The sequence below is a fragment of the Sus scrofa genome, chromosome 12, assembly GCF_000003025.6.
Source record: "Sus scrofa isolate TJ Tabasco breed Duroc chromosome 12, Sscrofa11.1, whole genome shotgun sequence".
Taxonomy (NCBI): Eukaryota; Metazoa; Chordata; class Mammalia; order Artiodactyla; family Suidae; genus Sus; species Sus scrofa.
In genome coordinates, this window is record NC_010454.4 from 18,775,998 (window position 1) to 18,790,760 (window position 14,763).

At 40.4% G+C, this 14,763-nt stretch overlaps 1 protein-coding gene across 4 annotated transcripts in view; it reads left to right on the forward strand.

The window, feature by feature from the left end:
• GPATCH8 (G-patch domain containing 8) overlaps nucleotides 507-14,763 on the forward strand; it is a 79,976-nt gene continuing 65,719 nt past the window's right edge. For 2 of the 4 annotated variants that reach the window (XM_021066864.1, XM_021066862.1), the window contains exon 1: nucleotides 538-666. Coding sequence is in view for 1 of the 4 variants with exons in the window: in XM_021066861.1 (XP_020922520.1) it covers nucleotides 622-666 (45 nt within the window). In the remaining 3 variants the exon portion in view is untranslated. Of the gene's footprint in view, nucleotides 667-14,763 lie in introns of all 4 variants that reach the window. The other 2 variants (XM_021066861.1, XM_021066863.1) reach the window with 2 other exon arrangements.

Sequence of the window (14,763 nt, forward strand, 5' to 3'; positions counted from 1 at the left end):
TGGTAGCACTCGTTAATTTTTAAAATTATGTAATTATTTTATTATTTATCTGGTTTTCCCTGTAAGCACTATGAGAGAAGAGATCTTTCCTGTCTCGTTCGCCACTCAATCCTCAGAGTGAACCGGGATTCGAACCTAATAGTCTGGGTCCAAAATCCGCGCTTTCAGCCACTACATTATGCTCTTATTTGGTGAAGAAAGCAGAGGATGGGCTTCTGCGTTCCTAGGCAAGCAAGAGGGCAAGAAGACATCTCCCTACTGGGAGAAACGAGCAGGTGGAAAACATCCGCACCCAAGCGAGCGGCGCCCCCTCTTGACCTTTCTCTCCGGAAGCGCATGCAGGCCTCCGCTGCGAGTGCGCACGCGCGGCCGCCGGGGGTCGCTCTGGGTCGCGCGCGGAGCGGGGACGTGAGGGGAGGTTCCGCCCCTGGGGCAGAAGGGCGCCTGCGCCAGCGGGGCTCGGGTCGGGACGCGCAATCTCGCTCCCTCCCTCCCTCGCCTGCGCGCGCGGGTGGGCGTGGGAGGAGGCGGGGAACAGGGGAGGGGAGCGAGGGGGCGGGTGTCGCGGGAGGGACGGAGCGAACCGTAGAGCGTCGTCCTGAGAGGAGTGAAGGCGGCAAAATGGCGGACCGCTTCTCCCGCTTCAACGAGGACCGAGACTTTCAGGTAAACACGGGCGTCGCCGAGGATCCGGGGAAGGCGCTGGCCGCGCCAGAACCTCCTCATCCCCTGCTCCCAGCTCTCCACCCCCACCCCCCCGTTCTGCTCCGGCTTCCGAACCGGCTCCCTTTTCTCCCGCGTCCGATTCCTCCAGGGGCCTCCTAAGCTTGAGGCGAGGCCGCATCTCCTCTCAGCTCGTATTCTTACCTCTTAATTCAGGCGGCAGGGTTTGCGGCCTCGGTCTGTTCCGGCTGCGGCTTTGGGAGCCCCAGCCTGGCGGCTGAGTGGGGGGCTGTGCTGCCCTCGGGTGTGCCGGGCGTGTGCGGGCGCTAGGTTGGCTCCCAGAGGCAAAGGGGGGGTGGGGTGGGGGTCAGAGGGCTTGGGGCGAGTGTTGCTGAAACCAGGGCTCCCGAACCCCTGGATTTTGCTCGTACGGCTCTTCTTGGGGTTCTTCTCCCTCTTTCCTCACTGTAACAAATAAATCCCTTTCATTGTCTATTTTATCATTTCCTTGCCCGGAAAAAAGGGGCTTTATTTATCAGATGCCTTCTTGGTTAGTCACACAATGAGATTTTCCTGGGCGAAATGTTGTTGTTGTCATTAGGCCGTTAATTGGCCTTGCAAAACAGCTTGGAAGATGGTCGATGTAAGCTTAGCCCCAAATCCTACCTTGAGCGATTTGTAAGAAGCGTCATGATAACGGACTTTACAAGCAGATGATGACTAGTATCAAAGGCTTGATTTTTCTTTCCAAAGTTGCAAATGTTGTCTGGAAAAATGTCCTTGCCATGGCAGGCGTTATGGAGGAAAAAATAAAGGCCAAATGAGAACAACACGTCTTTCGGCTGTTTCGAATACCTTCCTGTTGAGCATTGTTACCGCAGAAATCTCTGCGACTAAAGGGCATTTGGTAGAGATGGGCTCTTTCTAGGGTAAAAGACATCCTCAGAGTCTCAAAGAAACCACTGCATTACTACCGCATATCCCAGCAACAGCAGTTTGGGTCTGGGGATGAACAACCGAACTCAAGTTTTTATCCCGCTGCAGATCTTTCTCAGCAACACGGGGATATTCTAGTTTGGTTTCAAAAGGCAGTTTGAAATGGTTTGAATTCCCCGGGAAGATTGGGTTGGTAAATAAACAGGTAAAGCAGTTCAGCCAACACTGTTAACAGTCTAATGCATAGAACGCTAAATGAGAAGTTTTGCAGCAGCAGTAAGGGATCTGGGGGCTGTCGAAAAGCCTTGTGATCAGGCGCCTGCTGTATAGCTGCAGCACTACACAAGATCTCAAGGTGTTTGAAGATATTATGCAAGTCCAGGGAAGTTTGAAGTAGTTCATATTAGCCGTTTCCCTGGGACATGATCTCTGGAAAAGGTGGTGGGTTTGGTTTTGTTTTTAGGGAGCACCATAAAACATGAGTAAGCTGCAGGATGTGTGGGGTTTATTGGTAGTTTTTAAAGAGACGGGTGACAACTAAAACCCTCAAATACTTTTAAGAGGAGGTAATTTGAAGGTCACTTAGTAAAATTGAAAATAGATAATATGGACAATTAAGTTTTGTGTTTGTCAGCCACAGGATTTCAGCAGTCTTAAACAGGATTTGCAGGGCCTTGACAGTTTTTGAAAACTGGAGAGCAGAGTATGAATGTGGTCACCTGAAAAAATCGAGAAAACCTCTATTTTTTTTTTTTTTCCAAGTAAAATGATTCTCTTTTCTGTTGCTTTAGTGGAGACCTGCTTTTGGTTGCTTGGTAATTCTTTGAAGATACTACATGTATTTTATTTATTGCTTTTAAGTTGGAATACCCAATTCCTACTATATTGTGTCAGCCAGGTAAATGTTGGTTTTTTTAAATTCAGACATCCTAGTATTGTGGGTAAATACGGTGTTGGTAATAAAAACCTTTTAGATAATTACAGAATGTTAGAACTTTCTATTAATTGTGCTAACATTTCTGAAAATCACTTACTTAAAAATACTTAAAAGTACTATTTTTTCATGGATGTTTTAATGTAGGGGAAAATGTAGATTGATTTTCATTAGTGATGTTACTTGATTTAAAATTATTGGAGAGGAGTTCCCGTCGTGGCGCAGTGGTTAATGAACCCGACTAGGAACCATGAGGTTTCGGGTTCGATCCCTTCCCTTGCTCAGTGGGTTAACGATCCGGTTGCCGTGAGCTGTGGTGTAGGTTGCAGACGCGGCTCGGATCCCGCGTTGCTGAGGCTCTGGCGTAGGCCGGTGGCTACAGCTCCGATTCGACCCCTAGCCTGGGACCCTCCATATGCGAGAGCGGCCCAAGAAAATGGCAAAAAGACAAAAAAAAAAAAAAAATTGGAGAGAAAAGATGCTTCTGTATATAGAGTATTTGAAACATTGTTCAAGGTCAGGCTATTCAGAATTAACTGTGGCCTCCTTTTAAGGTTTTAAGTGATAAATGAGATGACGCTATGGAGTACACTTGAAAACAAATCCAGAGTAGGTTTCCAAACAAAGTGCACAGATGCTGTTGCTTTAAACAGATCTTGTAGCACTGGAAATTTTTCTGTGCACCTTTTCTGGTGAGTTCTAGATGACTATCACTGTCTTTGCCTTTCTGTCACATTTTGGCAAGATAATTTAGAATTGTAGAATTTTATTCTTTGCCAGTTTACCACCAAGTGCAAAGTTTGGGGAGTTTGAATGTTGTCACTTGAATTTAGTATGGACTCAGAGATGGGATCACTATTAGATGTTGTGAACATCTAAAGTTTCAAAGGTGTTTTGTATAGTGAGGAGCTTAGCTGGTATGCCACTTGAAGCACTTTATGAATGTAAACAGATCTTGTAGCACTGGAAATTTTTCTGTGCACCTTTTCTGGTGAGTTCTGGATGACTATCACTGTCTTTGCCTTTCCATATGCCCCAGGTGCGGCCCTAGAAAGCAAAAAAAAAAAAAAAAAAAATTTGATAACTTCATTTTAAGAATAAACAGTCTACAGGCTTTATGTGTATTATCTCATAATCTTCACAATAACTCTGAGCTGGGTACTATTACTCTCATTTTCGAATGAGGCAGCTCAGGCACAGATAGTTAAATAACTTAGCCAAGTATGTATACACAGCTGGTAAATGGCAGAGCTTGGATTCATACTCTAGCTTTTTGACTTTTGAACCTGTGCTCATGACCATTATCTCTACTGGCAGTTATATATTTTCTATAACTGTAATTGAGTCATCAAATATGTAGGATAAACTTATAGGTCACAGAGAATAAATGAGCTTTTATAGAGGCGATACAATTAGAGTTTTTAATTATCCAGATCTGTTTCTTGTGGTCTCCTAAGGGCTTCCTTCTAGGGAGGCTCTGATACAGATAAGTTACACTGTGACATAGAGGATATATTATTAACTATTGTTTTAGTTCAGGCATTCTTTTGTTGTACCCCTTTTAATTGATATTTTATCTTTGGAAGTCTTTGTCATTGGGCTGATGTATTTACTTTTTTTTTTTTTTAATAGTTTAAGTTTTAACTACTCCTTTAAGAATCTGACCTCAATTTCTGAATGAGACATGACTTCTGTCTGCATTTACCAGATTAAGGCATATTTGTTCACAGGTTGAAATATTACACAAACTAATGGAAAATGACATGGCATAATTTACAATATAGATGTATTCAACACTTTGAATTACAGATTCACCAAGGAAAGTATTTGTAGAGTGATGTCTGGCCATGAGGTGTACATACTGCTTAGCATTTAGTGGTTGCGCAGCTATTAATGGTGATGCAGCTGAATGCTAGCGAGGAAATGTTCTTCAGCTCGTGCGTGTACCTGCAGAGGACTGGTAGTCTAGAGTAGCCTTTCATTTCTTGTTCCGAATGTATTCTGCATTAGATTTCTAATGAAAAGGAGCTACAATAATAAATCACTGAGTGACAAGTAATGAGAGAAACAGTTATCTCAAAACTCATAATAAAAATGTAGAAATTACCAAGAACTTCCTATAACCTATATAGTAATCATAATGGTACACAGCAATAAGCAAGTTATGTATTTACTTTTATGTAGTATGTTTGTAGGATTTCTTTTTGTGTTTCATATATGATACCGGGTTGTGACCTTCAGATAAATCTTAATTGAGACTATTAAGTGAGGAGGTTTACAGCTTTAAAATACTTAGGTCATAAAAGTGTGTGTGTGTGTGTGTGTGTGTATATATATATATATATTTTTTTTTTTTTAAAGGGCTGCACCCACAACTTGTGGAGGTTCCCAGGCTAGGGGTCAGATTGGAGCTGTAGCTGCTGGCCTATGCCACAGCCATAGCAACCCCAGATTTCAGCCAAGTCTGCAACCTACATCGGATCCTTAATCCACTGAGCAAGGCCAGGGATCGAACCTGTGTCCTCATAGATACTAATCAGATTCGCTTCTGCTGAGTCACGATGGGAACTCCAATTCGTATATTTTCTGTGTGGTGCTGTGTATGAGAGTTGGCATTCTAATGCAGACATGCCAGAGATCACACAAGGGCAAGTGTTCTAATCTGTATTTCCTGAGTCTCCTATCATCTGAAAGACATGCCACTAGCTGTGAAAATCAATGTGAGGTTTCCTGACGTACTGAAACTTGCATAAAATCATTGCTGTTTCATTTCCCATACACCTTATGATAAGTAGAAGGGATTGGAACTAAGGCCATACAAATTGCAAAATATTGATGATGATGAATCATGAGTATTAGCAAATGAAAAACTGTTGCTTAGTATGTTCTCAGGGGATCAAGAGTGACCAAAGTAAGGTGAGTGTAAAGGAAGGCTCCTTGGTGGTTTGAAGGGTAGAGGTATGTATTTTAGGCAAAAGGCACTTAAAAATGTAGGACATAACAAGGAATAACATAGAGAAGGACATAAGTTGCATTGAAGGGAGGATGACATTGGCAAGAACTGTGATCATAGGGCTTCATGTGATAGTGTCCTTATTTATTTTTTTCAAAGTAGGTGTGGCAGACTAAGGAAAAACAGACCTGGACAAATATATCACTGGGCTGAGTGCCATCAAAATTAGAGAAAAATAGGTGTCTGTTGTACTCTTTCCTTTGATTCTATACATGTCACAGAATTCTCATTGTAAGTACTGTAGGAGAGTCTTTTACCACATTTTCTCAGGTCTTTATAAGTTATATAACCATAATCTTATAAACTAAAACTTTTGACCTGAATTTAAGAAAAAAAGAAAAAAAAAAACATAGGAATTCCCATTGTGGCTAGCGGGTTAAGGATCTGATGTCTCTGAGGATGTGGGTTCGATCCCTGGCCTTGATCAGTGGGTTAAGGATCCCGCATTGCTGCAAGCTTTGGGTGTAGGTTGCAGAGGCAACTCGGATCCAGTGTTGCTGAGGCATAGACTGCAGTTGCAGCTTTGATTCAGCCCCTGGCCTGGGAACTTCCATATGCCATAGGTGCAGCCATAAAAAGAAAAAAAAATTATATAATTAGCTATCCTGACTGTGCTGCTTCATTGCTGGGATAATTTCCATATAAATTCAGTCTGTTTGGGTACATGATAAAATGAAAAAAAAGTTCATGTTTTCTTGCTGTGGTCAAGATTACTATTTTCTGGAAAGGTGTAGCAGAAGTTCATGAGATCTTGAATTATGAATTTGAAATTCATGTAGAGATTTAGTCTTTTTGTTTTTGTGACTTAATAAGTTTCTAATATTTTATTAATGAAAAATGGATTCTAGCTTGAAGTAGACATCCAGTTTTTGAATTCTATTAAAATTCCTTCCCTGAAACAATGTGGTACTTTTGCTTGTATGCCTGGCATTCTCTTTTCATGTTAGCATTGCCATTTAGTGTTGAATAAAAGCTGACTCATGGCAATTACCAAAGGAATTACAAATGACCACCACAAATACTGAAAGAAGTCATTGATTTGATATTGCAGTGAATACCAGAAGATGTTGTAATGATTTTCCAGTTATAAAAAAGTGAATTGTCCATTTAACTATGGAAGTCTAACCAGATGTCCTTAATCGTCTTGTATTAATCAGTGCAATCAAAAGCAGAAAGAATATATGTATTGTCATGCTTATACAAAATGGTTTTTTTTGGATTTAACATACATTTAGTATTTTATATCTAATTAGGAGTGTATGGAAGAAAAAAATATCACTAAAGTTGCTTTGTCATCGTGCATAGATTAATAACACATAAAGTTTTAGTGTTATAGAGACTAAGAAATTAAAGTTAGGGCCCAAACCAGGAATTTCATGTTACTTGCCCTAATTCTCTTTCCTTACTGATAATCTTAAGGTAGGATAAATCTTGTGTGTCACTCAAGAAAGTTATCTTTGGAGTTCTCATTGTGGCTCAGGGGAAACAAATCCAACTAGTATCCATGAGGATACGGGTTTAATCCCTAGCCTTGCTTAGTGGGCCGTCCATCCATCCGTTGTTGCCTTGGGTTGTGGTTAGGTTGCAGATGCAGCTTGGATCCCGAGTTGCTGTGGCTGTGGCGTAGGCCGGGCAGCTGTAGCTGCGATTTGATCCCTGGCCCAGGAACTTCCATATGCCCTGGGTGTGGCCCTAAAAAAAAAAAATAAGAAAAAGGGAAAGAAAGTTATCTTTGTAATATTACATTTATTCTCATCTCATGAGGTTCTGGTTATTTTTGGTCAACCTTGCTACTCTTTGGCAATTACATTGATTTCAAAGGAGAATTTCACTTTATCTCTGCACTTGATAAGATTGAAATACAAAACAGCTCTTCAGGTTTAAAGTTGCTATAGAGAAAAATCATTGATCATGTTTTGTGTCTGATATTTTAAATAATGATTGTTGGAAAAGTCAGGGCTCATATCTACTGGTTAATGTAGCATAATTTTTCCAGAGTTGGTGAGGGAAGAGCAACTTAATTTTTTACTCTTTATAGGCAGTACTGATCAAAAAATCAAGAAATTAATTTGGTACTCTAGGTCTTGACTATAGAAGAAACTAAAGCTGATGCTTGTGGGTTATATGCTGTAGTGTCAATAACTTCTCTTCTTGCTATGATGAAAATTATGAAGTATTTTAAAAGGGGCAAAAGGGGTTAAATTTAATTGGTTTACTACTATAGGGTATCATCTGCACAGGAGATATCAAAGGGTATATTTATTTTGAGAATATTTTAGAATATGAGCTATTTTTGAAAAGGTTGTTAAATAAAATAATATTTGAATAGTGACTGTACTAAAAATAGTATGTATGAGTATGTCTCTGGGGAAGTTGGTAAAGAAGTGGTATTTTTCAAGAAGCTATTGTTCTAGCTGGACAGATAATAGAAGTAATAATAATATTTGGTTTATTATGCATAAGACCAGCGTGATTATCAGATGAATAGTATTATAGTCAATAAATGCAAAACTCTAGGAAAAGGAGAGAACCCTTAAAGTAGGATGCTTAGGCAAGCCTTTATGAAGAACTTTGCATTTTTATTTTATTTTATTTTATCTTTTTGTCTTTTTGCTATTTCTTGGGCCGCTCCCGCGGCATATGGAGGTTCCCAGGCTAGGGGTCGAATCGGAGCTGTAGCCACCGGCCTACGCCAGAGCCACAGCAACGCGGGATCCGAGCCACGTCTGCAACCTACACCCCAGCTCACGGCAACGCCGGATCGTTAACCCGCTGAGCAAGGGCAGGGACCGAACCCGCAACCTCATGGTTCCTAGTCAGATTCATTAACCACTGCGCCACGACGGGAACTCCCCAGAACTTTGCATTTAAACTGGATCTTAAAAGATAGGTTTTCATCCTTGCAAAGGAAAAGAATGGGAGGCATTCATTTGGAGAAAATAGCCAGGGTAAAAGTATAGATGTGGAACAAACAGATTTTTTTTGTGTGTGTGTCTTTTTGCCATTTTCTTGGGCCGCTCCTGTGGCATATGGAGGTTCCCAGGCTAGGGGTCAAACAGGAGCTGTATCCTCCGGCCTACACCAGAGCCACAGCAACGTGGGATCTGAGCCGCGTCTGCAACCTACACCACAGCTCACGGCAATGCCGGATCGTTAACCCACTGAGCAAGGGCAGGGGCCGAACCCGAAACCTCATGGTTCCTAGTCGGATTTGTCAACCACTGCGCCACGACGGGAACTCCCAGAATTGGTTTTTTAAGGACAGTGAATAAACTATTGGGAATAAGGGAAAGATGAAAGCTAAGGGCTACAAAACTTTTTTTTTTTTTTTTAATTATTTTACTTATTAGGGATGCACTCATGGCATGTGGAAGTTCCCAGGCTAGGAGTTAAATTAGAGCTGGAGCTGCCGGCCTACACCACAGCCACAGCCACATGAGATCTGCAACCTATGCCTCAGCTCAAGGCAGGGCTGGATCTCTAGCCTATGAGTGAGACCAGGGGTCAAACCCGCATCCTCATAGATCTTAGTTGGATTTTAACCTGCTGAGCTACAACGGGAATTCCTGTAATGTTCTTTCTGCTGTGGCATATAGATTGGCCTTTTTTCAAGGAGATGATTGTTAGTATTATCTGCATTATGCAAAGAATAGTTTGTTTTTGATACATGGCAGTGTTGCTGTGGCAGTGGTGTAGGCCAGCAGCTACTGCTCCGATTTGACCCCTAGCCGAGGAACCTCCATGTGTTGCGGGAGCAGCCTTAAAAAAAATAAATAAAAGCTCAATTTTTCCTATGGTTTTTTAAAAGTTACTAATCTTTCAGTGTAGTGATTTTTTTGCAAACCAGTATTTTCTTGCTTTGGTCCAAATATCCAGAAAATTTGATATGTCAAACAGATGTATATATATTTTTAGATGGGTGTGTGATATGCTCATGCCCTTGACTAAGTGTAATGTGTTTTCAGGTTCTTAGTTGTTTGCTGAGATTGCTTAGCCAATTATCTTTCCTATCAGTTTACATGGAATTAAATTTTATAAGTGAGTTTATTCTTCTGGGTTACTTACTGGCTCGAAAGTGCCTTAAAAAATAATAACTCACTATTTTGAACCTCTAAATCCTCAAAATTTATGTAGTAATACTGTATGTATTGTGATCATCTGGATTTTACAGCTGGGGAAATGGGCCCAGGCCCACAGAATGGTTTGGTAATCTGCCCAAGGTTATACAGTAGCAGATAGTAATGATTTGATTCCTGGTGCCTCTGACCTTAGAGATCTTTACAATAATATGCTAGAAGTCATTGAAAATCAGACTTATGATTATGAAAATAGTAGTGAAGAACTGGGGTTTTTGAGGCAGTGATCACAGTGGTGTTTCTGTCTACTTTCTAAATTGAATTTAATTTTAAGTATACTTAAATTATATGAATTTATTATATAAATTATTAAAAGGAGATCATTAGTCTCCCAGAAAGTCCATTTTTTTAAAATGGGTTTTTCATCCTGAGACATTTTCTTTCTGAATTGTTTAATACTAGAATTAGTTTATTTGGAATGAGTAGGAGAGAGGGAGACAAAGATGAATTCTCTCATTTATTTGTTGATAGAGGAGAACTGGTTTTGTTCATAGATGGAATATGAAGCTATTCTCTGTAACTGTATCTGCTAAGCATCATTTTTGGTCCATGGAGGTGAAGTTGGCATCATTATATGTTTTGAATTTAGAAAGTCCAAATTATAAACAAGCATGTTGTGTTGTAGGGCATGATTAATATATCTACTTAGTGACATTAGACAATCTCTAAGAGGATAATGCTAAATACAGTACAAAAGATAGATAAATTTTGGTTGAGATTTGGAGCAGAGAGAGACAGGAACATCTGCAATATATAGCTTAATAGCCAGAGCCGTGTGCTTAGATAGGGCTAGCATGAGTAGTACACTAAAGTGCCCAAGATCAAACTTTTTCTTTTTATGGCCGCACTTGCAGCATATGGTAGTCCCTGGGCTAGGGGTTGAATTGGAGCTGCAGCTGCTGACCTATACCACAGCCATAGCAATGCAGGATCTGAGCCGCATCTGTGGCCTATGCCGCAGCTTATGGCAATGCCAATTCCTTAACCTACTGAGCAAGGCCAGGGATCACACCCATATCCTCATAGATACTATGTCAGGTTCTTAACCCACCGAGCCACAGTGGGAACTTGGCAAAGGTACAACTTTTATTTTTATTTTATTTTATTTTATCTTATTTTGCTTTGATTTTTAAGGCAGCACTTGTTGGCATATGGAGGTTCCCAGGCTAGGGGTCCAGTCAGAGCTACAGCTACCAGCCTACACCACAGCCACAGCAACACAAGATCTGAGCCGTGTCTGTGATCTACACCACAGCTCATGACAACATCAGATCCTTATCCCACTGATCGAGGCCAGGGATGGAACCCTCCACCTCACGGTTCCTAGTCGGATTCTTTTCCGCTGCGCCTTGGTAGGGACTCTAAGATAGAACTTTTAAACTTGACTCATGGGAGTTCCTTTCGAGGCTCAACAGTTAATGAGCCCAACTAGGATCCATGAGGATGTGGGTTCGATCCCTGGCCCTGCTCAGTGGGTTAAGGATCTGGTGTTGTTGTGAGGTGTGGTGTAGGTCACAGACGCGGCTTGAATCCCCAGTTGCCATGGCTGTGGCATAGGCCGGTGGCTACAGCTCTGATTCGACGCTTGGCCTGGGAACCTCCTTATGCCATGAGTGTGCCCTAAAAAGCAAAACAAAAGAAAACTTGGCTCATAACTAGTCTAGATGGGAAGAGTCAGAGAGGATTTAAAATTTTAGTTTGTGTAATCCTCGTGTTAATTGATTTGACTCTTCAGAACATAAACTTTAAATTTGCTGACTTTGACTATGAATAATATTTTTCATTAAGTTTTTTTCCCCCCCGAAATGGTATTTTAATAGCCACAGGAAGATGTGGGAGACTTCTTTAGGGTCTTAAATATTGTGTTTTACTGTTTGAGGTTATGGGCTGTTGGTTGTAATCTTTAGAGAATTGTCCCACACTTTTTTCTCTAGCTCTAATTTTGTCTGTTAGTTACCATATAGTTAATAACTGGAAAAGGTACAACTGGTTTTATGAGGATTCCAAAATCAGCACTGGTTAGCATTTAACAAGATTCCATTTATATGGATAAATTTAGGGCAACCTCTGTCTCTATATTTAAATGATCTAAATTCGTAATGGAGAAGTTTCCACATTTGTCCTGTGCTTAGAAGCAGAATCCTTAACCTGTGAGGAACTAGAGCTACTGTGTACTTTAATGACATGCAGCTCTCTCGGGTTCTGTTCAGTTGTATTTAGACCAACCACAAGTTGCTGCTTTTTGTGAGAGAAGAGGCAGTTGAAAGAAAGTCAGCTGGGTGTACATATACATGTGTGTGCATTTAAAAATATTTGACACTTTTTTTGAAACATGAAATTGCTTTTAGTCTGATCTTTTTGAACTTACATTTCTAATCAGCATAAATGAAAAGCTGTATTTCAACTCTGAAAGCAGATAATATTTAGAAAGTTGATTTAGACAGTGGAATAAGTGTTTAAAGCAGTCATCAGTAAAACCAGATTTTAGGAATCCTCTAACATAGGAGCTTTGAATTTTCACTCAGACAACTGTATGTTCAGTTTATGAAACTTCTTGGCTTCAGTTAATTGTGATTAGCACCACTCCCTTTTACTCTCAGCGTGAATGATGTGTATGACCTAGCACTAATAGGATCTGAGAGATCTAAATGCAGTTTTGAAAGCAGGGTAAAGCAAAAAAAGTTACTTCTCTTCAAATCCCTGTTGGGAACCTCAGATAATCAGGTGCCATACTATTTTTGGAAAGAATGATCTTAATAAGTTCATCAGAATGACTTGGAAAAAAAATTTTGTGAGAGAGAGAAGTAAGAAAATATCATTATGGAATTCCTACTGTGGCTCAGGGATAACAAATGGGACTAGTATCCATGGGGACATAGATTTGATCCCTGTCCCCATGTTCCCACTCTGGGTTAAGGATCCAGTGTTGCCCGGAGCTGTGGGGTAGGTCACAAACATGGCTCATATCCCTCATTGCTGTGGCTATGGCACAAAGAAGAGAAAGGAAGGAGTATAAATCCTGGGAACCTCCACATGTGGTGGGTACAGCTCTAAAAAAAAGGAACAAAAAAAGAAAGAAAGAAAGAAAGAATCATTATCGTTGTCATGATCATTGTCATCATCATCACTGTTTGTGCTTGGGAATTTGAAATCATTATTTATACTGCTTTCTCTTCTTTGTGCTTTTCTAGTACAACATTCAGAAGTGACAAAAGGATTTAGAGTGAAAAGTTAAAGCACTTAACTGTCTCAAAGACAACCACTATTTTCAATTATATGTGGGTTCTTTCAGAGTTACTTAATATATACAAGCATTCTCTAGCCTACCTTTCCAGAGGGTAGCATGCAAGCACATTTTTCAGCACTCTGATTTTTTTTTCTTGTAATAATATGATTGGAGTAATCCCTCTATATAACTAAAACCTTTTTGTTTTTATTTATTTATTTATTTATTTATTTATTTATTTATTTATTTTTGTCTTTTTAGAGCCACACCTGCGGCATATGGAGGTTCCCAGGCTAGGGATCGAATAGGAGCTGTAGCTGCCAGACTACACCACAGCCATAGCAATGCAGGATCCAAGCCGTGTCTGCAACCTGCAACACAGCTTGTGACAGTGCTGGACCCTTAACCCGCTGAACAAGGCCAGGGAGCAAACCCATATCCTCATGGATACTAGTTGAGTCACGACGGGAACTCCTTTAGGCCTTATTTTAATTTTACCACTTTTCCCACTAATGTCATTTTTCTGTTCCAGGATCTGATGCAGGATTTCACATTGATTATGTTTAGGTATTTCTTCTTTGTCTCCTTTAATTTATAGCATTTCCTCCATCTTTCCATGTTATTTATTTATTTATTTATTTACTTACTTACTTACTTATATATTTATTTATTATGGAAGTTCCTGGGCTAAGAGTTGAATTGGAGCTGCAGTTACCGGCCTACTCTATAGCCACAGCAACTTTGGATTCTTAACCCACTGAGTGAGGCCAAGGTTTGAACCTATATCCTCATGGACACTAGTTGGGTTCATAACCTGCTGAGCCAAAACGGGAACTCCTACATGTCTTTTATAACTAGGTCTTGACTAACTCTGCCTTCTACGGCAGAATATAAAGAATATTATTCAGAATTGTGGAGGCAAGTTTATGTTTAAAGAGTCTTTGTGTTTTGTATAGTGAAATACAGTAGCATGAGTACGGGACTAAGAATCAGAAGCCTCTGTAGTAGTTCCCATTTGTTTTTCTGGGAGAAGGAAGGATTTGTTACTTGCAGCAAGTAAGGACAACACTGGGGATCTTTCCCAAAGCTGTGTCTTCCCAAAAAGCAAAATTGGGGAAGTTTTAAGCTAAGGGTACATGCATATTTATGAGGGGGCTTGAGTGGAGAATTCAGCATAGAACTGGGACAAAGGTTGACAGAGTCTGAGCTGTAGTTGATTGAAGTCAGGAGGGTCAACATCATCATTCCATTCTCCACGTGGGTGCGAGTCTTAGTGCCTGGTTTCAGGACTCACTGAAGTTCAGGTTCTTGATGTCTCAGCACAGGAGGAATTCAGTGAGAGGCAAAGCGATGGGTAAGTATATTTATTGAGAGAGGAAGGCAGAGTGTGGCCTGAAGATACACATTGTGTAGATAAGAATGCAGCCCAGTCTTTAAGGGGAAAGAGCAGCCTCCCCTGTTATTAACATCTTAAATTAGCATGGCACATTTGTTTGCATACTAATGAACCAATATTGATACATATTATTAACTAAAGTCCATACCTTTATTCCACCAAAGCAGTCTTGAAAGAGAAAAAAATGGAACTGGAGGAATCAGGCTTCAGACATATACTACAAAGCTGCAGTAAGCAAAACAATATGATACTGGCACAAAAACAAATACAGATCAGTGGAACAGGATAGAAAGCCCAGAGATAAACCCACACACCTATGGTCAAATAATCTATGAAAATAATCCAGACAAAGGAGATGAGAATATACAATGGAGAAAACACAGTCTTCAACAAGTGGTATTGGGAAAACTGGACAGTTACATGTAAAAGAATGAAATTAGAACATTCTCTAACACCATA